Source organism: Lissotriton helveticus, chromosome 4_1 (assembly GCF_964261635.1).
Source record: "Lissotriton helveticus chromosome 4_1, aLisHel1.1, whole genome shotgun sequence".
Taxonomy (NCBI): domain Eukaryota; kingdom Metazoa; phylum Chordata; class Amphibia; order Caudata; family Salamandridae; genus Lissotriton; species Lissotriton helveticus.
The window spans coordinates 290,765,571-290,793,074 of record NC_136063.1 but is presented as its reverse complement, the minus strand read 5'-3'; the positions used below and the strand labels follow the sequence as shown (position 1 = coordinate 290,793,074).

The 27,504-nt window shown below is 48.1% G+C and overlaps 1 protein-coding gene across 1 annotated transcript in view; it reads right to left on the bottom strand.

The window, feature by feature from the left end:
- Positions 1–9,238: 9,238 nt before the first annotated feature.
- The window catches only part of TATDN1 (TatD DNase domain containing 1), a 216,552-nt gene continuing 198,286 nt past the window's right edge, over positions 9,239–27,504 (bottom strand). Inside the window, 2 exon segments of the mRNA XM_078686792.1 lie at positions 9,239–9,480; positions 9,889–10,015. Coding sequence (XP_078542918.1) covers positions 9,378–9,480; positions 9,889–10,015 — 230 coding nt within the window. The 3' untranslated portion in view covers positions 9,239–9,377.

The window sequence follows — 27,504 nt, the reverse complement described above, 5'->3', positions numbered from 1 at the left end:
AAAGAAAAGGTCTTCCTAAAGAGTATCAGGAGTATCTTGATGTATTTCATCAAAGCAGTGCTGAAAAACTACCTCCACACAGACCATATGACTGTCAAATAGACCTTATGGCGGGGGCTAGGATCCCTTGCAGTAGAATATATGCTCTTACAGAGCAGGAAAACCAATATCTCAAAGAATATTTGGATGAATACTTAGAGAATGGCTTTATATGCCTCTCCAAGTACCGGCTGTCTCTCCTCTGTTTTTTATCCCCAAAGCTAATGGGGGATGACGTTCTTGTATCGACTATCGTGCTTTGAATGATACCAGATATGATAAATAGATATCACAATCAAGAACCGATATCTGCTTCCACTCATGTCAGTCTTGTTAGACCAGGTAAAAACCACCTCCATCTATACTATCCTGGATTTGAGGGGGGGCTTACCATTTGGTTTGTATCTGTGAACGAGATGATTGGAAGACAGCTTTCCGTACCTGGCTTGGACTGTTTGAGTACTGTATCGTGCCCTTCCGGCTATTTAATGTCCACGCTGCCATTCAATTTTTGGTAAATGACTCTTTAAAGGAATATCTAGATTAGTTTGTAATAGTACACATACATGATATATTGATCTATTCACAATCTGATAAAGAACATGAACAGCACGTCATAACCATATTCAGAACCCTGACACAACATGGATTGTACTGTAAATTGCCTAAATGAAAATTTGTTGTTAAAAAAGTGAAGCTTCTAGGACTTAACATAACCCTTCAGGGACTGGTCATGTCTGACAGGAAGGTGCAGGCAGTTAGAGAGTGGCCTGTACCTCAAAATGTTAAAACTATAAAATATTTTTGGGGGTTTGCAAATTTTTATTGTAAGTTAATTCCACACTTTTTGGCAATAGTAACCCCAATTACTAAGTTGTTGTGTAAAAATATAATTTTTCAGTGAACTCCTGAATGTGAAAAGGCATTCTTAACCTTTAAGGACGGGTTTACAACTGCACCCTTTCTTGCTCATTCTGATGTTAGTAAGCCTTTTATAGTGAAAGCTCATTCTTCCGATGAGGCAATGGGAACTATGTTATCCCAAAGACACTCAAGCACAGGGCAATTGCACCACATAGCATACTTGTCTGAAACACTAAACAGAGTAAATGAACGATATACTTGCTGAAAGTGAACTACTGGCTATTCGAATAGCCTTCAAAGAGTGAAGGCGTTATATGTTGGGTGTGAGATACCGAGTAACGGTTTAGAATGACCATCATAATCTACAATACCTCAAGTAAGCCAAGGCTTTGTCTCCTCGTCAAGTGATATGGTCTTTGTTCTTTTCAGAATTGGAGTTTGTAATTACATTTCGTCCAAGTTCTGAAATTAAGTAGGCAGATTCTTTGTCCAGATGTTCAGAAGACAAATTCCCTTTAAAAGAGGTCGAAGCAGCACCTAGGCTTCCTTCACATCCCATTATGGGTGCAAACTCCATTCAGTGTTTCCTAGACGATGTAAAAAGTGACTTTTTTTTTTAGTAGATCTTGCTAAATGTGTATCTCAAGATCCAACTAGAAAGATAAGAGATGGTCTGCCATTTCAAGGATCCCAATTGTATATCCCCTCTACACAATTACAGCAGTGAGCTAGTCAATGGTGTCACAATAGCCTTATGCTTGGTCATCCCGGCAAAGCACAAACTAGACAAATTGTATTACGTCATGTCTGGTGACCAGAGCTTGCAACTAGTGTGAATAAGTATGTAAATAATTTTGATGTTTGTGCCCAAGCCAAAGCGGATCTTTCTAAGCCAAAAGGGTTATTCCTTCCATTAAGTAAACCAGAGAGGATATGGTACATTGATTTTATGATAGGACTGCCAACTTGTCAATGTTATAACACCAGTATGGTGGTGATAGACAGTCTTTGTAAGCTGACTCATTTCATCACTTGTATTCGGGTTTCCACTGCACCTCGTTTGACTCAATTACTGCTTGAGAATTTTGTTTGGTTACATGGTCTGCAAAGAACCATAACTTCTGACAGCTATCCTGTGATTCCAAATTACTGTTGGACATTTCCCTCAATTATTAGCTAATATAAATTATTATAAATAGACATTTGAGATGGATGTATGTTCTTATTGGTACTGCTTGATTGCTTGATCTTTCCTTTACAGGTCTTTCTCCTATGTGATATTCCCACCCACCCTAAGCCACCCGTCCCATAATTGTGTCATAATTGTGTCACTCTGTGCCTCTGTTGCATTCATACAAGAGTCAGAGCTGCCGGAAGGTGGGCTTCTGAATGAGTGTTGCTCCTCCGGACCCCTACTCCTGACAAATAAAAAGCCAGAAAATGTGACTTACAAACCACAAAGCCAATGGTAAGCAATGGGCGGAATGCATCCTTAGGTCAACTTTCTACATGTCCCCAAGATGTCTTTAGCAAACCAGAAAGCTGTGTTGTCCTGTCGACCGGGACCTAAAAAGGGTCTACATATGTTGTTTTTTAGCTCAACTGGTATCCAAGTTGGCCCTCTGTAACAAGGCGATGCGGAGCGCTAACGAGGAGTGGTGGACTCCCGGCAATGACCCTGTTGTGCCTCCTTCTTTGCAGACGGACCCCTGGGAGACAGGACTTGAAGATCAAGAGGAAAGACCCGGCGCCTTTAAGTGGGCGTTCTCAGAGGAGGAGGAGACCACTCCCCCTACATACATAGCAACTACCGGACTGGATAAACCCCCGGAAGCAGGATACCGGGTGTGTGACATCACCCCGGAGGAGGAAGAAACGGCGAGGAGCGGAGTAGGAGAGCGTTTCGAACGGAGTGGAGGAGGAGAGTACCAAGAACGGAAAGAAAACCCCGAAGAACATCCCGGAGGAGAAGACGAGAGATACGGAGTGCCGGGAGGCCAACGACCCCGCGAGCCGCCGTGCCACTCTCCCAGGGGAGGAGCGTGGCTGACCCAGGTACGGCAGCGTATGGCAGTGTGGGCTGGCCGGAAGAGTGTGTGAATATTGTACATAGACCCGCGTTTGTCTCCCGCGTCTTCCCCCCTCCTTTTGTGTCCTTTACCCCGCGTTTAACCCTCACCTCGTGTCTACCCCTTCACCAAGTCACTGCAGGAAGCATATTACACGTTAGATTCACGGGTGCAAACTCCCCTCCTCACCTCACACGGCCCCACAAGTGCAACCCCTCCCTGAGGCCTTTGAACTAACGGCGTCCTTCTGTTGGCTTCCTTTGCATGGGCTCCGGAGCGGGATGCTGCCTCCGTGATCATCCCTTCATTACAAGCGAGGAAGACCCGAAGACCAAGGAGAAGACACCCAAGCTGCAAAGACGGATCCCAGCCAATTCGCCAGGGAGAGACTCACTTTTAGGACACGAAGAACATTAATACTGAACACCAAACGTGTAATACCAATAAAACCCTCATTACCCGCAAGACCTAGTGTCCTTCTCCTGCCTGGTTTGCAACCTGTCGCTGTAGTAGGTCCTGATCCTCTTCCTCAATCCAGACCTGAGCAACCTGCCCAGTCTACAGTGGTGTCAGAAGTGGGATCTACTCCCTCGGACAGTACAGTAATGGTGGACCAGGTCATCCAGACCCTTATCGACGGGCAACAGAAGCTGGAGTGGGCCATTAGCCAACAAATCAGCACAGCAGACGCAGATCGGGCTTTGTTCCGCAGCACCATGACACAGCAGATGGACAGCTTACAGAAAGCGGTACAGACGCCAGGGGCCGCTGCCTTGGGGGACCGTAGACCGGCGGGTCCTCACCCGGCCGGAGTAGCCTTGCAGAAATACGTAGCGGGCGAAGACCCAGATGCCTTCCTGGTGAACTTCGAGAGAGCCGCCCGCGCGTGTGGGTGGCCGGAAGACAAATGGCTTTTCTTTCTCGCCCCCTTATTGACGGGCGAAGCGCAGACGGCCTACCAGGTTGCCAACCATGCCGGTACGTCCACCTATGCCGCCATCAAGGAGGTGATACTGGATCACCTAGGGATGGACGCAGAAGCATACCGCCTCCGGTTCCGAAAGGAAAAGGGGGTAACAGGGGAAAACCCCAAGACTTTGTATTTGCGCCTGAAGATGGCCGCCGAGAAATGGTTGCGCCCCGACGACCGGAGCAAAGAGGAAGTCATGACCAGCATAGTCCTCGAGCAGTTCATGGAGGCCCTCCCCTACGGGACACAAAGATGGCTGCGACAACACCCCGGTCTAACCGCGGCCCAGGCCATCGAGATGGCGGCCAACTACACTAGAGCGGCACCCAGAACCTTTCCCTGGGAGACAGAGAAATCCACAAAAACGCCTGCACCAGCCCCGCGGACTGAGAAGAAGAAACCAGTCTACGAACCCCCAAAGCCACGGCCCTTCCGACCAGAGGTCACACCGATAAGGGGTCCCCAGTGCTTCGAATGTGGGGAGTGGGGACACATAGCCCGGATGTGCCCCCGGAAGAAGTCCGTCGAGGAGCCCATGGACGTCGGGTATATCCCTAAGGCGGTACTGTACACCGCTGAAATGGGACCATCATACTACGTAAGAGTGCATGTGAACCACATCCCAGTAAAGGCTCTCTTGGACTCTGGGTGCAGGCAATCGGTCATACGGGAGTCTCTCCTGGTCCCTTCCCAAGTAGGGTGGGAGGGCAAGGTACACATTCGATGCGTCCACGGGGACGTCAAAACATATCCCATCGCACGCATCTCCATCAAACCGGCTAAGAGGGAGCCCTGCACGGTGAGGGTGGGGGTGGTGGCTTCTCTGCCCGAGGAGTTAATTCTAGGGGTGGATAACCCTCATTTTCTAGCCCTGTTTAAAAGGGAGTTAGGTATCCATCCAGTGGGTGCCTTCTTGTCTGCCGAGCCTTGGGTCATAGACAAGGGATTTAAGTTCGCCCAAGCCAACGACCCTGCCCTTTTCAATGCGTGGGAATCCGCTCATGTGGCACAAACCACGGCCACAGAACAACGATACCCCCGCTTCATTATCAGAGCCGATCTGCTGTATCGTGAAGGGGAAGAGGGAGACCAAGGACAGCTAGTGGTGCCGAAAGACTTCCGCGAACAGATCTTGTTCTTTGCCCACACGCATCTAACCGCAGGCCACAGCGGGGCCGAAAAAAACACTCGGAATATTCTGCGTCTATTCTATTGGCCCGGCATATATAAGGAGACCGAGGCCTACTGTCAACGCTGCGAGGTGTGCCAGAGAAGAAACCTGTCAAAACCCCCGGCAGTCCCCTTACATCCTCTACCCATTATAGGGAATCCCTGGGAACGCGTAGGGATGGACATCATAGGGCCACTACCTCGTACCACTAGGGGCCACACCTACGCCTTGGTGATTGTGGATTATGCTACCCGGTTCCCCGAGGCCTACCCCCTAACCACCCCAACCACCAAGAACGTAGCGGAGAGACTGGTGGAACTGTTTTCAAGAGTGGGGTTTCCCCGCGAAATATTAACAGACCAGGGGACGCCTTTTGTGTCACGAATGATGGGTGAGGTGTGCAAGACCCTGAACCTGTCCCACATCCGCACTTCCGCTTACCATCCACAAACGGATGGCTTAGTGGAACGCTATAACAGGACACTAAAGGCCACGCTGAAGAAGCTGTTGGGCTCGGAAAACAAAGACTGGGACAAAAAGCTCCCCTTAGCATTATACGTCATAAGGTCCCAAGTCCAGAGTAGCTTAGGTTGTTCCCCGTTCGAACTGTTGTATGGTCGACAACCGAGATCCCTCCTAGAGATAACCAGGGAAGCATGGGAAAGGGAAGAGGCACAGGAGCAGCGCTCCCTGCTTGACTACACCCAGCAGCTGCGGTCCAGACTGGGCAAATTAAGGGATCTGGCATACTCAAACCTGCAGTCAGCCCAGAACCGACAAAAGCGGTACTACGACAAAGGGAAAAGAAGGAGGGAGTTGAATGTAGGGGATTGGGCTCTGGTGTTACTGCCCACGTCCTCACAGAAGTTCCGGAGTGAATGGAAGGGTCCGTTCAGGGTCCTCGAGAAATATGGGGTTACAACCTATAAGATGCGAATGTCGCCCAGACGCACACAAACCTTCCACATAAACCTCCTGAAGAAGTGGCTAGGACAGAGCCCCCAGCCTTCCCATCTCGTGTTGCCGGAAAAGAATGTAGAGTCCACCCTAGGAAGCCTACCCATCAATCCTGACCTTTCGGAAGGGGAGAAACAGGCCTTATGGGATGGTCTCCGTCCATTTTCCCACTTGTTCTCTGACACCCCTGGATGCACTCATCTAGCGGAACACGAGATACACACGACCCCAGGGAGTATAGTCAAACAACGAGCATACCGCATCCCAGCAGCGAAAAGAGCAGACATACGGAAGGAAGTCGCAAGCATGTTGGACCTGGGGGTCATCAGACCCTCAAAGAGCAGTTGGTCATCTCCCATAGTCATGGTGCCCAAACCCGACGGGTCCACCCGTTTTTGCATGGACTTTAGGGCATTGAACGCGGTGTCCACCTTTGACGCATTCCCCATACCCCGGGTCGATGAACTCATCGAGCGCATAGGAGACGCGAGATACATAACAACCCTGGACCTGACAAAAGGGTATTGGCAGGTACCCCTAAGGGAGGCGGACCGTCACAAAACCGCCTTTGCCACCGAGGAAGGGTTGTATGAGTTCAACGTCCTCCCTTTCGGACTCCATGGGGCACCCGCAACGTTCCAGAGGCTAATGAACAGAGTGTTGTCCCCACATACCAGGTATAGCTCGGTGTATCTAGATGACATCGTCATCTTTAGTCAGTCATGGAAAGAGCATATAGAACACCTGGCCGCTGTGTTATCCTCCCTGGGAGAGGCCCGTCTACACGTCAATGCCAAGAAGTCCCGAGCCGCCTACCCGAAGGTGAAGTACCTGGGGTTCATGCTGGGAGACGGGGTCATAGCACCCCAAGAGGAGAAGATAAAAGCTATCACCGAAACACCGTTCCCCTCCACAAAACGAGAACTACGAGCCTTCCTGGGCCTGGTGGGGTACTATAGACGGTTCATCCAGAACTTTGCGGTCATAGCCACCCCCCTGACGAACCTGTTACAAAAGAACGTCCGAAACGCTCTACCACGGCCCCCCTCACAGGACGCCATGGACGCCTTCCTATGCTTAAAGAAGGCCATCACCACTAGCCCAGTGCTTATGCCCCCTGATTTCGGAAGGCCCTTTTCACTGGCCACAGACGCCTCTGAGACGGGCATCGGAGCCGTTCTGTCACAGATAGGGGTGGACAAAGCCGAACACCCTGTGCTGTACATCAGCCGTAAACTCCACCCCCGGGAACGGTCTTATCCCACCGTCGAGAAGGAGTGCTTGGCCATTAGGTGGGCTGTTGACAAGCTACGCTATTACCTGGAAGGTCGGGCGTTCACGTTGTACTCTGATCATGCCCCTCTGCAGTGGATGCAGAGGAACAGGACTCAGAACGCCCGGGTACTTCGGTGGTTTCTCTTCCTACAACCCTTTGCGTTCACAGTGGTTCACAGGAAAGGGAAGGACAACGGGAACGCCGATTTCCTCTCCCGCATGCCGATTCTCCCCGATCGTGAGAAACCAGGGGGGGTGGACTGTAACAAGGCGATGCGGAGCGCTAACGAGGAGTGGTGGACTCCCGGCAATGACCCTGTTGTGCCTCCTTCTTTGCAGACGGACCCCTGGGAGACAGGACTTGAAGATCAAGAGGAAAGACCCGGCGCCTTTAAGTGGGCGTTCTCAGAGGAGGAGGAGACCACTCCCCCTACATACGTAGCAACCACCGGACTGGATAAACCCCCGGAAGCAGGATACCGGGTGTGTGACATCACCCCGGAGGAGGAAGAAACGGCGAGGAGCGGAGTAGGAGAGCGTTTCGAACGGAGTGGAGGAGGAGAGTACCGAGAACGGAAAGAAAACCCCGAAGAACATCCCGGAGGAGAAGACGAGAGATACGGAGTGCCGGGAGGCCAACGACCCCGCGAGCCGCCGTGCCACTCTCCCAGGGGAGGAGCGTGGCTGACCCAGGTACGGCAGCGTATGGCAGTGTGGGCTGGCCGGAAGAGTGTGTGAATATTGTACATAGACCCGCGTTTGTCTCCCGCGTCTTCCCCCCTCCTTTTGTGTCCTTTACCCCGCGTTTAACCCTCACCTCGTGTCTACCCCTTCACCAAGTCACTGCAGGAAGCATATTACACGTTAGATTCACGGGTGCAAACTCCCCTCCTCACCTCACACGGCCCCACAAGTGCAACCCCTCCCTGAGGCCTTTGAACTAACGGCGTCCTTCTGTTGGCTTCCTTTGCATGGGCTCCGGAGCGGGATGCTGCCTCCGTGATCATCCCTTCATTACAAGCGAGGAAGACCCGAAGACCAAGGAGAAGACACCCAAGCTGCAAAGACGGATCCCAGCCAATTCGCCAGGGAGAGACTCACTTTTAGGACACGAAGAACATTAATACTGAACACCAAACGTGTAATACCAATAAAACCCTCATTACCCGCAAGACCTAGTGTCCTTCTCCTGCCTGGTTTGCAACCTGTCGCTGTAGTAGGTCCTGATCCTCTTCCTCAATCCAGACCTGAGCAACCTGCCCAGTCTACACCCTCCTTCTGTAAATGCACACCTAACAGTTATGTCAGCTAGTAAGGAATTCCTTCCCCACCCCCTAACCTAATGAGAAGTACAGAAATAGATAACTATTGAGCAAAACTGAATGAGCATTGTGGTGCTGGGCAATAAATGGCAGGCATGTGTCAAAAATAACATTCTGGCCTGCACTTGAACAAACTAGGGTCAGGAGGAATATGGAAAATATACATCCATATATGGGGGTGAATCCCTCTCTGAATCAGGGAAGCATAGCCTCAAAACTATCTCTTTATCTATCTCCTCTTATTCCCTTCACCCACGAAGAGATTGTTACCTTTGCGTACAAAGTATGCAGCTATTTTCTTACTGAGCCATGCGATCCAAAACAACACACATGAAGAGCAGATCCATACTTTTAGACATATGAGTGAGAGTGACACAAAGGAGGGGCTTATCAAAAAACTTTATTTCAAGTTGCAACTTAAATAATCCATAATTCATTATGTATTTCTATCCATCATAGAAGCACATAATGCAATGCCTTGTTTTTACAAAATGAGGTTATTCGCAAGGCAAGATTTTCAGTGTCATAATTTTCAATGAAGTAATGCTGTCCACAAGCAGAACTATTTTGGCCATGTTTCTAACATTATTTACTTTCATACATAATGCAGCTGTCGTGATTTGTTCAGTTCACCACATTTCAGGCACTGGCGACTGTTTATATCTAGAACCCGGCTTACTGTGTTGCAGTCAGATACATGCAGAAGAGCCTCACGTATCCTTGAAAAAGACCTTCATGGTATTATTGTATAATGTGTTTGCCAATTCGAGAGGGTCTTCTTCTCTTGTCTCCGACATAATCTCCAGGACTTGGCTGAAACAGAAATCAGCCCCTTATCATGATTACATTAAACATTACATTGGCATTGATTTTATTAAGACTTTAGGGCACTTACAATACTGCTTTAATAATGTATTTTATAACATAACCTAATAGGTTTCAGAGTCGTCAAATAATTTTAACTTATTATCAACTGATATTCATACACCTCACTACAGCCAATCCCTGCAGCTATGTAGCATTGTAGGGTTCCCAGTGGGCCCACCACTATCAATGCTTTACCATCTCCAGTCAGTAAAAGCACTTTCTTCTCTTAGAAGTCTGAAACATCGAAATAGCAGGATTTTATTTTGAAAAAGTAAATGGTTTTTATTTGTGTAGTATTCTTTTACAATATAGTAATTGTTTAAATATAGAACAACAATAAAACTTGATACTTACATAATATGGCAAGGTTCATTCCTATCCTTCAAACAATGGCCTGTTTCCCATTTCTTTTTGGTAGGGAAGGTTGTCTTCACATATTTAGATCCAGCATGAGTATTTTTTACTCCACACCAAGGAGCATCTATTATGAAGGAAAAAAATAAATAGCTGTTTTTTGATTATTGCTTTAATTTCCTGTTGGCAAGGTTACAATATACAGGAATACCTCCCAAAATGCAGAACACCAACCCGGCGAAAAGCTGTTTTGGTGAACCCCAATACATATTTTTACCAAGAAAACCAAATGATTTTCATGGAAAAAAAATACCACAAAGAGGTTGGAATCCCATTCCATATATGGCACTAACACAAACAATGACACACACACAACATAACTGTTAGAATTGTAAAGAAGTATCCTGAGACCCAAGAAGAGTAAATAGGTCTGTTTATTAATCATCCACTCTCCTCACTGGAGAGCTTGTCAACATTCCATGGCAAGCTCTGGGCCGGCCATACCAACAGGGCAGAAGGGGAGGGGTGATGGAACATACCAATAAGGGGAATACATTACAACACATCTCCCTTCCATAGGGTGACACAGGATAGAGTTAGTCCCACCGCAGTAGGATAGCATATATCATATGAAAAGAGGAAAGGCAAAAGGAAACTGATGAATTAAGTACATTTACAAATCTTATCAAAACTCCACCATTGACCATTTTCAAGTTGAACCACATTCTTAAGCACCTTGGAAATTTTGCATGGCATGTAGTATTTACTTTGGGTGGCTCCCACCTTGGTGTTCTTTCTGACTTGTACCGTGTCGCCTATTTCCCACTTGGGATCTTTCACCCCGTGCTTATTATCGTACCACAACTTATACTTGTCTTGGTGGAGACGAACCTTCTCTGCCCTGGCTTCCTGATCCACTACTCTAGGTTCACCCCCACTCAACCAACTGGGATTTAACTTGGTGCATGGTTCACGACCCCGTAGTGCCACAAAAGGAGAGATGCCTGTGACCTTATTGGGAGAGGTGTGGTAGGCCCACAGACACTTCCTAATAGATTCTTCTACATCATGCCCATTGGTTGCAGCTAATTGGATGTGTTCCTTGATGATTCTGTTTGCTCGCTCCACCATCCCATTGGCCTTAGGGCAGTATAAAGCGGTGGCGTCATGTCTAATGTTCAAACTTTTGAGAAAAGCACACATTTCATCTGAGCAAAACTGAACGCCATTATCCGTGACAAGAGTCACTGGTATGCCTTCCTCCACAAATACTCCTTTTAAAAACTCAATCACTGTCCTCGTGGTGACAGAGTGGACAAACTTTTGTTTGATCCAATGGGTTGTGTAGTCAATTAAAACCAGCATGAATTTCCTCTTTTCTCCTAATTCAAGCATGGGGCCAATAATGTCCATAGCCAGTTTGCTCCATGGTTTACTCGGTACTTCTACTGGGGATAATGGAGCTTTATGAATAGTTTTAGATTTATCACTTTTTGCACATGCCCCGCAATCTTTAACAGCTTGTTCGGTCATGGCATCCATCCTGGGAAACCAGTAGCTGGACCTAACTCTGGCTTTGGTAAGGCTACGCCCAAGATGGCCTTCATGCACCAATTTAATGACCTTCTTCCTGAGGTTCTTGGGGGGAATCACTCTCTGGTTGCGATAAATTCTTCCATTGATGAGACATAGTTCATTCCTCACTTCCCAATATTCCTCTACAATGGGTCGAAGTTCGCTCTTTCTGCTCGGCCATCCTTTCTCCATGTATTCCTTCAGGGTATTTACTTCCTTGTCTTCTTTAGCCTCCATTTCCCACTCTTCTTCAGTGATGGCAGACGTTTCCATCATAAGTACCGGACTGTCAAGAGCTTCTTCTTTCTCGCCCACTTCTGGTAGTGGTGATCTTGAAAGGAAATCGGCGATTTTATTTTCCTTCCCTGGCACATACTCTACCTTGAAATTATAGTGTTCCAGACCCAAAATCCATCTGCTGATGCGAGGAGTACAATTCTCTAGTCCCTTCACAGAAAATATGAAGGTGAGGGGTTTATGATCTGTCCGGATGGTGAACCTTAAACCCCACAGGAAAAACTTGAAATGTCTGACTGCCCAGAAACAGGCCAGGGCCTCCCTTTCGATTACGGAGTAGTTCCTTTCTGGGTTAGTGAGACTCCTGGAGGCAAACGCGATGACTTTCTCCTCTTTTCCATCCTTTTGTATTAAGGTTGCTCCCAGGCCTTTGTTGGAAGCATCTGTTGCAAGGATGGTTTTCTTTGAGGCATCGAAAGTTCCTAATGCTGGGGAGGTTAACAATTCCTCTTTCAACAATTTTACCGCAGCATCATGGTCCTTGTTCCACAGGAAATCCTTGTCCTTCTTCATCAACTCTCTCATAGGCTCACACTTGGCCGAAAATTTTTCCACGTACTTTGACATATATTCTAAGAGTCCCAAAAAGGATTTAAGTTCTTCCTTGTTTTTGGGGCTGGGTGCCTCCTTCACCGCACGGATTAAACTGCTTTTCGGCCTGAACCCTTCTTCTGTAATTTTGTGGCCTAAGTACTCCACCTCCTTCACTTTTATTTTACATTTTTCCTTTTTCAGAGTCAGGCCTGCTTCCATAAGTCTGCTGAACACTTGTCTAACGACATCGTCATGTTCTTCCTCAGTCTGGCCGTATACTAGGATGTCATCCTGGAAACACATGGTGTTCCTTACTCCTTCTAGAATTTTCTGCATCGCCTTCTGAAAAATAGCAGCTGCAGATGCCAGGCCAAAAGGCATCCGTTTGAACATGAACGCTCCTATTGGGGTGATGAATGCCGTGAGGGGCCTAGACTCTGGATGGAGTTCTATTTGGTGATATGCCATAGAGAGGTCGATCACACTGAAGTACTTGGCTGGACCCATGGTACTCAGCATTTCGTTGATTATGGGCAAAGGGTGTCTTTCTACCCATATACTGTCGTTTAGGCTGCGCAAATCCACACAGAGACGAATACCCTCTCCATTGGCCTTGGCCGCGATGACAATGGGAGCCAACCACTCAGTGCAGGTTACTGGTTGTATTATCTCTAACTCACACAGTTTGCGCAATTCCTCTTCTAGAGGTGCCTTCAACTTCAGGGGTACTGGGCGAAGTTTATGCACGACTGGCTTTGCATTGTACTTCAATTTTATTCTATGCTGGAACATGTGCAAGCACCCAAGTTCATCTCTGAACAGTTGGCCAAACTCCTCACAAATGTCACTACATTCCTGGTACATGTCAGTAAGTAACACCTGTTCTGGACTGTTAGGATCTAGAATGATTCCCAGCTCTTTTTGGTGAACCCAACCCAACAAATTGGATCCTGATTCTACTACATACACTGGACCAAAAGTTTCTCTGTCCTTAAAACGTATTTGAACATTCTTCATGCCCACCAAAGGTATATTCCCCTTGTTATATCTGTAGGAGAAATATCAGGCATTTTCAATTGTTTGACATTACAATTTTCCAAACAGACAAAATCATCTCTGTAGAGTAACGTATAAGGAGAGCAAGAATCAGCATACATTTCAACACATTGGCCATCGAGGAACACATCACATTTCGGATAAATGGCATTTACAGTCCCTTCTATATCTTTTACCTGTAAAATAATTTTCTCTACTCTTGGTCCTATGCATTTCACTTCCCTGGCTGTAATCTTCTCTGTACTCTTGTTCTCACTTTTACAAAATTGTTCACCATCCCTACATACTCTCGCAAAATGTCCTTTCCTGTTACATTTTTTGCATGTGACAAACCTGGCAGGGCATTGGTAAAAAGTGGCAAAATGGTTATTACTACCACACCTGTAGCATTTCGGTCCTCTCTCTCTGGATTCTCCTCTAATGCTGAGAGTATCTTTAAATCTTATCTTACATACTTCACTGACCTCTTCTTCATCTTTTATAGAGGCTACCTCCTCCCCATTAGTTTTCATCTCCTTAATACATCTGGCTGTGTGTTCAACAGATTTGGCTATTTCAATGGCTTCTTTTAAACCAGGGTTCTTAGCTAATAACTTTTCCTGGATGCGGGGGTTATTAGTACATCTTACAAGTTGGTCCCTAATAAGGGACTCTGTCAAACTGCTAAACTCACACAACTGCGATAAACCCCACAAGGCAGCAATGAAATTCTGTACAGACTCCTGCTTCCCCTGACTCCTTTTGAAAAACTTATGGCGTTCCAACACCACATTTACCTTGTCTCCAAAGTGTTCTTCTAATTTTACCATAGTTTGCTCATATTCATCCACTCCTGTTTCCTCCTGTCCTTCCTGACCTAGACTAGGTAAAGACTCATATACCTTGCGCCCATGCCTTCCCAAGTTGTGTAATAAGATATGTTTTTTCCTTTCAGGCATGTATTTTTCTCCGCCTACAGCAATTAAATAGGACTCAAACAGTTTCACCCACTCTTTCCAACTTATTTCTGGCTCACCTAGTTCATTCAGGAAAGGCGGGGTTGACTCATGCTTGCTGCGGCCATTTTATATAATATGCTCAATACACCCTGAGAATATATATGTGATATGCTAAATGAATAAGGGCAAAATAACCACAACAGGAACTTCTTTTAAAGAGCAGATTACAAAATATACATTGACTTCACCCGGTAAATGAGATAAAAGATTAAATTATTTCTTGGGAATACAACATCAATGTATAGTTAGCCCACAAGACAGCAGAGAACAGACAAGTGGCACGGCTGTCTTTTGAATTGAAGAAACCTAGAAAGCTGAAAACACGATACAGGCAGCAAAAGGGGTAACAAGGAGTTAATTTCCTCAAAAGAAAAGCCGGCCCTTAGCTGCTGGCGCGCCGGAACCTCCCCGCTATCTGTTACCAAGAAATCCAGACGCTGACAGGATTCCTGGCTCCACAGTTCATCCACAAAGGCGATAAAAGGCAGATGAAAGTCACGATCGTGGAGCAGACCTGGATCCACACGAAGCGTGGGACAGCTGAAAGACGAAGAGAAATGACCTTTCCCGGCTCCACACACACTTGGTCGCTCTTCACGCAGGAACGCTGATCAGACGATAAATACAGGAACTCTGACAGGCGACACCACAGGCAAGCAGCACGACATCCAAACAGCGCAGATACTCCTCGAGCAAGGTAGGAAATAAATATCTTGTACCCAGGTTACTCGGTGAAAAGAACAGTCACCCGATTAATTCACTGGAAATGCTTTTCCCAGCCGGTAGCTAAATGGCAACAGCTCAGAAGTTAACGCTTAGTGAATAGGCAGTTAGCACAGTCATAGGAAGTTGGTGACACCAGAGTCACACAGGATGCATTTTCTCACCTCCTCTTGAAGCGGATAACAATAACAACAGAAACCGGATACAAGGATATAATGATGAGGAGCACAGCATACATCCCAAGGGCTTTTGAGACTTTATCCAATGGTGTCCACCGGTCCAAAACTCCTTTGAAATCTTCACTTCCACTGTAAAATACCGTATGGAGAGAGCACTCAAAGGGGAGATGATTAACTCCTGCCCCCTGCGCAGGTCCGTCACCAGTGTTAGAATTGTAAAGAAGTATCCTGAGACCCAAGAAGAGTAAATAGGTCTGTTTATTAATCATCCACTTTCCTCACTGGAGAGCTTGTCAACATTCCATGGCAAGCTCTGGGCCGGCCATACCAACAGGGCAGGAGGGGTGATGGAACATACCAATAAGGGGAATAAATTACAACAATAACATACGTATTATTATGAAGACCGTCCATTGAATTAATGAAGTGTGTAATTACTATTCTAACTCCACACATGCTTTGATAGTAGGGAAGGTTATAAAGTGGACCAAGGGAAATCGAACTACACTTTTAGTTTATTGATACACTCGCTCAAAAGTACCTAAACACACTACTGCGACCAGTCTTCACAAAGATAGTGTTTATCAGGTTCTGATAAGATTAACCCACGCTGTGAGGACAGAGTTGGTCCCCACAGCATAGAATATACACACACACTTCATACATTTATTAAAGCATTCATAATTGTAAGTATAAAAAAATTAGGAAAAGGTAATAAGGAAAAAAAAATGCAGGAGTCTTTCTTTTATGTCTACCACAACCTGGAATGGAAGAGCAGATGAGCAGTGCATCTAGAAAATAAGGGAGGCGGAGGTACGTAGGAAAAAAAGGGGGTGGCTATGGAAAATTAATAATAGCACAAGAAACTCATATTCATCGCTCTTGGGGTTGAGGGTGAAGAGAAACAAGGAGGAGATAGGAAGTAGGAGTTAACAAGAGGGTGCTGGGTTCTTCCCCATGATAATTAGATGTTCAAGTAATGGGGACACTTAAAAAGACCTGGAAGGTGGGTTTTGTCAGCCTAGTCATTCTAAGAGAAAAACTTGTCAAAATGTTTTCAATATTAAGTGATTATCAGAACAGGTTTCTTGAGGTTGGGTTTTTATAGAATACACATATATCCAAGTGTACTCACTTTGAAAAGAACAGTACCTCTACAGTAAAATATTAATACTTAAAACTGTGATTTGTCCACTCAGCACTGAAACTGCACTCTTTTGCTTATACTCTGCCATTACACAATATCGAGAGGGACCATTGGAATTTTGACTTTATGTTTTTAAGTAAATTGAATTATTGAATTGATTACTTGTCTCCTATATGAGTTCTCTTTAATTCCTTTTACTTGTATGTTCCTGCAATACACAGTGGTTGTCTATTTGTCCACTTACACTTCTAATCCTTTGTGTTCTACAGATGCTCAACTGTGTTTATATCTTTAACCAGTTCACTCTTGTGCGTTTTCCTCAACCCTACCTTTGTCAAACGAGTACAGGCTCTAGTAGCTGAACTTCATTTCTTAGAACTAACCTACAAGGACACCTCCTCGAGACCCTCCTATAAATGATAAAGAAATTCAGGAAAAGGACCTTAGCAAAAAGCTTTGGCAAAGACGACTCTTCAGGCTTTTTTATTCTGAAAACATGTTTCAAACCTTGAGAAATAAATAGCAAATAGGACCTAGATGCTTTCCACATGAAAGGGAATCTTGTGCTACTGTTACAAGTGTTGAGCATATTCTGTGTAAGAGAGGGACTATACATGGCTGCCACCTTTTCTTGGAGGCTCGGGATTCTAAGTTACACCACAATGGCTCATTAGCAGATTCAAAGTTGATAACATATACTTCATTGAAGGAATTATTTCTGCAGTGCATTAACTGATTCTTGAGTCCCACAGCTTCACACAAGAATGCTACATCAAGGAGTTAAAGATAAGTCATTAGCAGTTCTTTTTGCCACTGCGACGGCATACGATATTTCTATTCTCCCCTCAAGGTCAGACTGTATAACCTTGAGGTCCGAAACATGTCTCACTGTAGCATGTGCACTGTGAATAAAATGTTCACAAAGCTCTCTTTGGAATTTGAGGAATTAAAATTATGGTAGAAATATTCAGATATGTATATTTGCTGTACTTCTTCAATTGTGGGGTAATGTGTTCTGTTCTGTTATGTGCTTTGTTCCATACTCATTTGGCATGCAATGACATATTGGAGCAATCGAGTTAAACAGAGTAAAGAACAAATGTCAGGGGAAAAGTAATCTTTTTTTTGCTATTCGAAAGGTGTTTGTCACATATCCCTAATGTGTAATAGCAGCCCGAACCAAAGTCCAGAATTCACTACTAAGAAGGCTCGTCCACCAAAGTTTGCTTATGAGGTGATAGACTGTTAACAATTTAACTTTCCATGATCATAAGAACTATTCCAGAACGTATTCGGAGAATTTGTCCCTGATAAAAATTGGGCCTATCTGACAGAAGTCCACTTTTGCTATACAAAGAGGAACTGAACTTTACTCTTGCCATTAATGTTTTCTCAAAACTGGTTGCAAGCGTGCTGAACTTCTTGCTCTAGTTACTCTTCATGCAGTGGTATTCTGCATCTGGAGCTTGTTAACAAATATTTTCGGGATTTGCTGGGAGGTCCAGTTGCAGACTGTTAAAATGCCACTATGAATTCACCACTGCCGATGTAACTGTGGCTCCCTTTTGCAGATAGAGGCCCTGTAGAAAGTCTTAAGTATCTTTAGATGTACAAGGAGATCCTTTGATGCTCTGTTATTGACAGGAACAATGGATAGATACTCATCTACGATGAATCCAAGTCTCCGACTGTCTATATTAGGATTGAAAGAGGGAGTAACATGCACCGTTATTGGTTCACAGACAACTAGAATGCAAGGTGAATAGCATATTGAACTCCGGCTATCCCCTTGGTAAACACTGGGCCAGCTTATACATTAGCAAACTGGTATGTACAGTGAACTTGGTCAAACCTGAACACTGGTATAGGGAGCGTTACATAAAAATGAGAACAGCTTGAACATGAGGTGTTTTCCATACCAAAGACACTATAAAGGCCCAAAGTGAACCTTACACCAACTCATCTTGTACCTCGCATAAAGTATGCTTTTGAAAATGTTTCATGCATTGTGCATGATAAGATCATTAATGAAAACCTCCTTTCATGGGTGACACAACTTGTTGCAGGTAAAGGTATATGCTTTAAGTAGCATGCACATAGCTGTTGCTTCTTGGTTCTGATATTTTCAAGCTTCTGCTAATACCTGCTCTTGTCTTTGGCCATCATATCCTTTCCCTTACCCTCCCACTGTCCTTCCCAAGGTCTGTAAATCCAAAGGAAAAGCAGGTAGTAATCAGACACTTGTATTTGCTTTCGCTCTTATTTGAGATCTCCTTCCCTGCAGACTCTTCCCTATTATCCCTTCCTTTGTTTGTCCACTGGGAACCTCTGTGCATATCACAAGCAGACTGCATCTGAGAAATCGGCTCGGACATATCCCTTCAACTCAGGGACTTGCCAAATAGATATTAAAAGATGCCAGAAGCGAACATGAATTAATCACAACTAATCTCCGATATATTGAAACATTTAAATCATATGAAACTGTAAAGGCGAATTAGGGGTCTCTCTGTCAGTAAGGAACTGAGATACTTTCTGATACATCTTTGGATTACGCACTTAAAAAAGCAAAAAAGACTAGCAAAAGCTGACAGGCTTGTATATTACTTTACACCACGCAGAGTTAAAGGAATTAACATCCAACCTATACAGAATATGGAGTAGTTTCTGTCCTGTAACTCCAGTTCTGTAGTAGGGGTATCTCTGTTATAGTCATAATCTAGTGAATAGTCCCGCCCATGTGCGTGGACCCCGGAGCAATCAAAAATAATCTCTTACAGTGTCAAAAAATGCAGAAATGCATAGACACTTAAGAGAGAATTTAAAGACAGATAATGCAGCCAAAAAGGCTACACTGTCCAGTACTTCAACTAGAAATTCCACCATAAAATCCACAAAACAGCAAAAGCCTGTACAGATTTCCATTGCTTTAACAGCAAACTCCCTCAGGAATGATAGAGAGAAGAACCTGGACAGACAAGCCCCATAGGCTGCCATTATGTGGCTCAGAACAGGATACTGTGCCTTTAAGAGAATCTTCCAGAACCTTCTCCCAGTATCCCAGAATGCATAGCAGGTCCAACTTACTTTCAGTTCTTTTTGAAGGCGTAACACGCCAGACCTGTAGCATTCCTTAAAGGAATATGTCTCTCTCCACCGGGGAGGAGGGAGGGCGCTTATGACTATAACAGAGATACCCCTACTACAGAACTGGAGTTACAGGACAGAAACTACTCCTTCTGTAGTAGGGGATCTCTGTGTATAGTCATAATCTAGTGAATAGAATGGCAAGCCCATCCCCACACCAAAGCGGCGGTGGAGAAAAGAGAATCAACACCACTATTTTGCGAACAGATTTCGCAGAGAAGCCTGTCCAACCTGAGCATCTGCCCTAGCATCAGTGTCCAGGCAGTAATGCTTAGCAAAGGTATGAACCGACTTCCAAGTGGCCGCCTTGCAGATTTCTGCAATCGGAACATTACGGAGCAATGCCGTCGTAGCAGCCTTGCCCCTGGTGGAATGAGCCTTAGGCTTACCTCCTAAGGTCTTATTAGCTTTTTGGTAACACAGCTGTATGCAGGACACAATCCACCTAGAGATAGACTGCTTAGAGGTCGCAAGACCCGTCCTGACTGATCCATAATTGATGAACAATTGGTCTGACCTACGAATATCACTGGTTTTATCCAGATAAAATTTGAGCAGCCTCCTAACATCCAGGGAATGCAAAGACCTTTCCGCTGGAGAGGAAGGAGTCTGAAAGAACGTAGGTAAAGTTATAGTCTGGTTGATATGAAAATCAGAAACAACCTTGGGAAGAAACTTAGGGTGAGTACGCATAACAACCTTAGCAGCATGAAATACAGTATAAGGTTCATGGCAACACAACGCCTGAATTTCACTCACCCTGCGGGCCGATGTAATGGCCACGAGGAACGCCGCCTTCCAGGACAGGTGCTGCAACGAAGCCTTATGAATAGGTTCAAAGGGCTCCGTCATCAACCTGGACAGCACCACATTCAAGTCCCATGAAGGCGAAGGAAGCCTGACAGGAGGGAATACTTTCTTCAAGCCTTCTAGAAAATCCTTGATCACAGGGATCTGGAAGAAGGAAGTCTGTGAAGGGCATTTCCTGTAGGCAGTCAAAGCAGCCAGATGAACCTTAATGGAATGGACATTAAGGCCAGACTGCGCCAGATGTAGCAGATATGGAAGGATGACATCTTCCTTGCATGTCGTAGGGTCATAGTTCTTAGACGAGCACCAGATGCAAAACTTCTTCCACTTGTAAGCATAAAAAGTCCTAGTGGAAGGTCGCTTAGCCTCCTTCAGTATGTCCATACAATCCTCTGGGAGATTCAAATGGCCATATTGCACTATTTCAGGAGCCATGCCGCCAAACTCAAAGACGAGAGGTTGGGGTGCACCATCCGCCCCCCGAACTTCGTGAGAAGGTCCGGCCTGCACGGCAGCTTCATGTGAGTAAGGAGAGACCGGTGAAGCAGGTCCGTGAACCACCACTGTCTGGGCCATTCCGGGGCAATCAGAATCATCTTCGCCCTGGAATGGGAGAGCTTGATGAGAACCGCTGGAATCAGGGGAATGGGTGGAAAAGCGTACAGAAAGCTGTTCGACCAGTTGATCCATAACGCGTTCCCCAGCGTCCCCGGCTGGTAGTACCTGGAGGCGAAGTCTCGGCATTTGCTGTTTTCGGCGGTGGCGAACAGATCTACGTCTGGAGTTCCCCACCTTGCGAAGACTTCTCCTAGTACTTCGTCGTTTATGACCCATTCGTGGTTTTCCTGAATCAGTCTGCTCAGCTCGTCTGCCTGAACATTCTGCACACCTGGCAGATGAGTGGCCGTTATCGAGAGTCCTCGAGCCAGAAGCCAATGCCAGATCGCCTGCGCCTCCTGAGACAGAGTGCGTGATCTCGAGCCCCCCTGCTTGTTGAGGTAATACATCGTGGTCGTATTGTCCGTCTGTACAAGCAGAGAGTTGGTCCGGAAGGACGGTTGAAAGGCCTTCAGCGCCAAGTGAACAGCCCTGAGTTCCAGGAAATTGATGTGGTACGTGGACTCCGACGGGGACCACGTCCCTTGAATCTGCAGGTCTCCGGAGTGCGCTCCCCATCCCAGGAGAGAAGCATCGGTCACGATAGTCTGAGTGGGAATGTCCTTGTGGAAGGGAACCCCTATGAGGGGATTCTCCGCTGAACACCACCACTTCAGAGACTGAAGAGCATGTAGAGACAGTCGTATCTTGTCGTCCCAAGAGCCTCTCCTCTGGTCCCACTGATCTTCTAAGCACTCCTGCAGCGGTCTCATGTGCAGCCGCGCATGTGGTGTCAGGAAGATGCAAGAGGCCATCGATCCCAGCAGAGAAGACACCGTCCTCACTGTCGTGGATGGAGTGGACATGAGAGCCTGAGCCTTCCGAAGGAGTGATAAACGTCGCTCTTCCGAAGGAGACACGCTTGCCGACAGCGTATCTATGGAGGCTCCCAAGTACTGGATGCACTGGACCGGAGTAGGGACAGACTTGGACATGTTGATGTGCAACCCCAGCTTGTTCAAGAGAACGCACGTCTTCTGGAAGTGTGCTTGAGCTTCCGAGAAGGAGGAGTCCTTGATCAACCAATCGTCCAGGTATGGGTAGACAAACACCTTGTTCTTCCTCAGTTGTGCCGCTACCACTGCCATGCACTTAGAGAACGTCCGGGGCGCGGACTTCAACCCGAACGGAAGTACCGTGTACTGGTAGTGATTGGTGCCGACTTGAAATCGCAGGAACTTCCTGTGTTTGTGTGCAATTGGCACATGGAAGTACGCATCCTGTAGGTCTATGGCGCAAAGCCAGTCTCCCCGCTGCAGCTGAGGATAAATCTGATGCAACGACAGCATGCGAAACTTTTCTCTGCGAATCCATTTGCTTGCCTGTCGCAAGTCCAGAATGGGCCTGAACTCGTTCTTGTCCTTCTTGCGGACCAGAAAGAACCGGGAGTACAGACCTCTTCCTCTTTGAGACAGAGGTACATCTTCTATCGCCCTTTTCCTTAAAAGGATGTCGGCCTCCGCCTGGAGCTCGCGCAGTTGATACTGCAAGCTGACCGGAGGAATCGATGGAGGAGGGCTGATGAACCGAAGACTGTATCCATTGCAAACAATATTCAGCACCCACTTGTCCTGAGTAATTTTTCTCCACTCTGCCAGAAAAAAATTTACCGCTTCCCCCCACCGGAGCGGGTAACGGACAAAGGGGAAGTAACCGCTCAGGGTCGAGACCCAGCCGGGCCCTTGTTCGCGGTAGAGGACTGCTGTCCACCTCTACCCCTCTGACGTTTCTGGAAGGGTCTTCTGTATTGCTGCTGTTGTTGCTGCTGCTGCTGTTGCCCAGAAGACTGTCCCCTTCCTCTACCCTGCGACCCGAACCGACGTTGGAACTGGCGGTAGGGTTTCTTGTCTTTGGGCTTCTCCAAGCCCACGGCCGTCAGGGTTTCAGCCTCGGCCTTCATCCTGGCCATTTCGTCATCTGCATCTTTCCCGAAGAGGGTGTCGCCGGAAAACGGCAGATTTGCCACTCGCTGTTGCGCTTCAGGCTTGAGCAACGTCAGCCGGAGCCAAGCATGGCGTCTCTGATTGATACCGTGGCAGTATCCATGTGCGGCCAACAGGGAGATATCCGTCGCGGCGCTGATGGCTTGGTTCGAAACCAGCATCCCTTCCTGGACGATCTCCATGAAGTCCTCTTTCCTGTCCCGCGGGACAAGGTCCGCAAACTGTTCCATGGAATCCCACAGCGCACGGTCGTACCGCCCCAGCAACGCCGAGTCGCTGGAGGCCTTCATCGTCGTGGAAGACGTCCCACACGCCTTCCTTCCAGCTGAGTCAATCCAGCGGCTCTCCTTATCCGGAGGCACAGTGGAGGACGGGGAGGTAGCATGTAGTTTCCTAGCCGCCGTCACAATCACCGAATCAGGCACTGGGTCCATCCGTAAGAAGGCCGGGTCCGACTCTGGCGCCCTGTACTTCTTGACAAGCCTGGAGGGAGCGGCTTTCACCACCGCCGGCGTAAGGAAGAACTGTTCAGCAGGCTCAACCAGTCCTGGCACCAAAGGCAGTAGGGGGCGAGACAGGTGCTTCTTGTGCAAAGTCTCGAAGATCACAGAAGTCGTCGGTGTAGGGGCCGTCACCTTGATCCCCAACTTCGCCGCCCCCCTCAGGAGAAGCTCCTGGAACGTGCCAATGTCATCTATCGGAGACACCCTCGTCTCTGGTGAATCCGACAATGTAGGTGAATATGAACGGGTCCCAGAGGTCGAACGGGACCTGGACCTATGCCTCCTATGGCGATGTCTGGATCTAGAGGAGGATCCGTGTCTACTCCTAGATCTGTCTCTCCTCCCTGAGCGCGACCTCGATCTCCTGGGTCTGGGACGCTCCACCGGCTTCCCCGGGACGGACGTCTTGGGCTTAGGAGGAACCTTCGACTTAGGAGTCTTCTTCGGAGGTGTCGGAAGTCTGGGCATTGACACCGACCTCGGTGGAACCGGAGGAGGAGCACCAGGCACAGGGGCCTGTGGTCCTGACGGAAGAGCAGGTAGAGGAGGCAATGGAGGAGGGGTTGGAGCCCTCGGAGGAGGACCTCTAGGCAAAGGAGGAGGAGGAGGAGGTGTAATAGTCTTCCTCGGGTATACACCTCTGAGTACACCGTTCCCGGCGACCCACCATCCTTTCCTGACTGAGGGGAGCCCCCCACAGTCCTCGGCCTGTCCTTATGACCCCCCGACGTCGAAGACCGGTGTCCAGACGTCATAGTTCTTAGACGAGCACCAGATGCAAAACTTCTTCCACTTGTAAGCATAAAAAGTCCTAGTGGAAGGTCGCTTAGCCTCCTTCAGTATGTCCATACAATCCTCTGGGAGATTCAAATGGCCATATTGCACTATTTCAGGAGCCATGCCGCCAAACTCAAAGACGAGAGGTTGGGGTGCACCATCCGCCCCCCGAACTTCGTGAGAAGGTCCGGCCTGCACGGCAGCTTCATGTGAGTAAGGAGAGACCGGTGAAGCAGGTCCGTGAACCACCACTGTCTGGGCCATTCCGGGGCAATCAGAATCATCTTCGCCCTGGAATGGGAGAGCTTGATGAGAACCGCTGGAATCAGGGGAATGGGTGGAAAAGCGTACAGAAAGCTGTTCGACCAGTTGATCCATAACGCGTTCCCCAGCGTCCCCGGCTGGTAGTACCTGGAGGCGAAGTCTCGGCATTTGCTGTTTTCGGCGGTGGCGAACAGATCTACGTCTGGAGTTCCCCACCTTGCGAAGACTTCTCCTAGTACTTCGTCGTTTATGACCCATTCGTGGTTTTCCTGAATCAGTCTGCTCAGCTCGTCTGCCTGAACATTCTGCACACCTGGCAGATGAGTGGCCGTTATCGAGAGTCCTCGAGCCAGAAGCCAATGCCAGATCGCCTGCGCCTCCTGAGACAGAGTGCGTGATCTCGAGCCCCCCTGCTTGTTGAGGTAATACATCGTGGTCGTATTGTCCGTCTGTACAAGCAGAGAGTTGGTCCGGAAGGACGGTTGAAAGGCCTTCAGCGCCAAGTGAACAGCCCTGAGTTCCAGGAAATTGATGTGGTACGTGGACTCCGACGGGGACCACGTCCCTTGAATCTGCAGGTCTCCGGAGTGCGCTCCCCATCCCAGGAGAGAAGCATCGGTCACGATAGTCTGAGTGGGAATGTCCTTGTGGAAGGGAACCCCTATGAGGAGATTCTCCGCTGAACACCACCACTTCAGAGACTGAAGAGCATGTATAGACAGTCGTATCTTGTCGTCCCAAGAGCCTCTCCTCTGGTCCCACTGATCTTCTAAGCACTCCTGCAGCGGTCTCATGTGCAGCCGCGCATGTGGTGTCAGGAAGATGCAAGAGGCCATCGATCCCAGCAGAGAAGACACCGTCCTCACTGTCGTGGATGGAGTGGACATGAGAGCCTGAGCCTTCCGAAGGAGTGATAAACGTCGCTCTTCCGAAGGAGACACGCTTGCCGACAGCGTATCTATGGAGGCTCCCAAGTACTGGATGCACTGGACCGGAGTAGGGACAGACTTGGACATGTTGATGTGCAACCCCAGCTTGTTCAAGAGAACGCACGTCTTCTGGAAGTGTGCTTGAGCTTCCGAGAAGGAGGAGTCCTTGATCAACCAATCGTCCAGGTATGGGTAGACAAACACCTTGTTCTTCCTCAGTTGTGCCGCTACCACTGCCATGCACTTAGAGAACGTCCGGGGCGCGGACTTCAACCCGAACGGAAGTACCGTGTACTGGTAGTGATTGGTGCCGACTTGAAATCGCAGGAACTTCCTGTGTTTGTGTGCAATGGGCACATGGAAGTACGCATCCTGTAGGTCTATGGCGCAAAGCCAGTCTCCCCGCTGCAGCTGAGGATAAATCTGATGCAACGACAGCATGCGAAACTTTTCTCTGCGAATCCATTTGTTTGCCTGTCGCAAGTCCAGAATGGGCCTGAACTCGTTCTTGTCCTTCTTGCGGACTAGAAAGAACCGGGAGTACAGACCTCTTCCTCTTTGAGACAGAGGTACATCTTCTATCGCCCTTTTCCTTAAAAGGATGTCGGCCTCCGCCTGGAGCTCGCGCAGTTGATACTGCGAGCTGACCGGAGGAATCGATGGAGGAGGGCTGATGAACCGAAGACTGTATCCATTGCAAACAATATTCAGCACCCACTTGTCCTGAGTAATTTTTCTCCACTCTGCCAGAAAAAAATTTAACGCTTCCCCCCACCGGAGCGGGTAACGGACAAAGGGGAAGTAACCGCTCAGGGTCGAGACCCAGCCGGGCCCTTGTTCGCGGTAGAGGACTGCTGTCCACCTCTACCCCTCTGACGTTTCTGGAAGGGTCTTCTGTATTGCTGCTGTTGTTGCTGCTGCTGCTGTTGCCCAGAAGACTGTCCCCTTCCTCTACCCTGCGACCCGAACCGTCGTTGGAACTGGCGGTAGGGTTTCTTGTCTTTGGGCTTCTCCAAGCCCACGGCCGTCAGGGTTTCAGCCTCGGCCTTCATCCTGGCCATTTCGTCATCTGCATGTTTCCCGAAGAGGGTGTCGCCGGAAAACGGCAGATTTGCCACTCGCTGTTGCGCTTCAGGCTTGAGCAACGTCAGCCGGAGCCAAGCATGGCGTCTCTGATTGATACCGTGGCAGTATCCATGTGCGGCCAACAGGGAGATATCCGCCGCGGCGCTGATGGCTTGGTTCGAAACCAGCATCCCTTCCTGGACGATCTCCATGAAGTCCTCTTTCCTGTCCCGCGGGACAAGGTCCGCAAACTGTTCCATGGAATCCCACAGCGCACGGTCGTACCGCCCCAGCAACGCCGAGTCGCTGGAGGCCTTCATCGTCGTGGAAGACGTCCCACACGCCTTCCTTCCAGCTGAGTCAATCCAGCGGCTCTCCTTATCCGGAGGCACAGTGGAGGACGGGGAGGTAGCATGTAGTTTCCTAGCCGCCGTCACAATCACCGAATCAGGCACTGGGTCCATCCGTAAGAAGGCCGGGTCCGACTCTGGCGCCCTGTACTTCTTGACAAGCCTGGAGGGAGCGGCTTTCACCACCGCCGGCGTAAGGAAGAACTGTTCAGCAGGCTCAACCAGTCCTGGCACCAAAGGCAGTAGGGGGCGAGACAGGTGCTTCTTGTGCAAAGTCTCGAAGATCACAGAAGTCGTCGGCGTAGGGGCCGTCACCTTGATCCCCAACTTCGCCGCCCCCCTCAGGAGAAGCTCCTGGAACGTGCCAATGTCATCTATCGGAGACACCCTCGTCTCTGGTGAATCCGACAATGTAGGTGAATATGAACGGGTCCTAGAGGTCGAACGGGACCTGGACCTATGCCTCCTATGGCGATGTCTGGATCTAGAGGAGGATCCGTGTCTACTCCTAGATCTGTCTCTCCTCCCTGAGCGCGACCTCGATCTCCTGGGTCTGGGACGCTCCGCCGGCTTCCCCGGGACGGACGTCTTGGGCTTAGGAGGAACCTTCGACTTAGGAGTCTTCTTCGGAGGTGTCGGAAGTCTGGGCATTGACACCGACC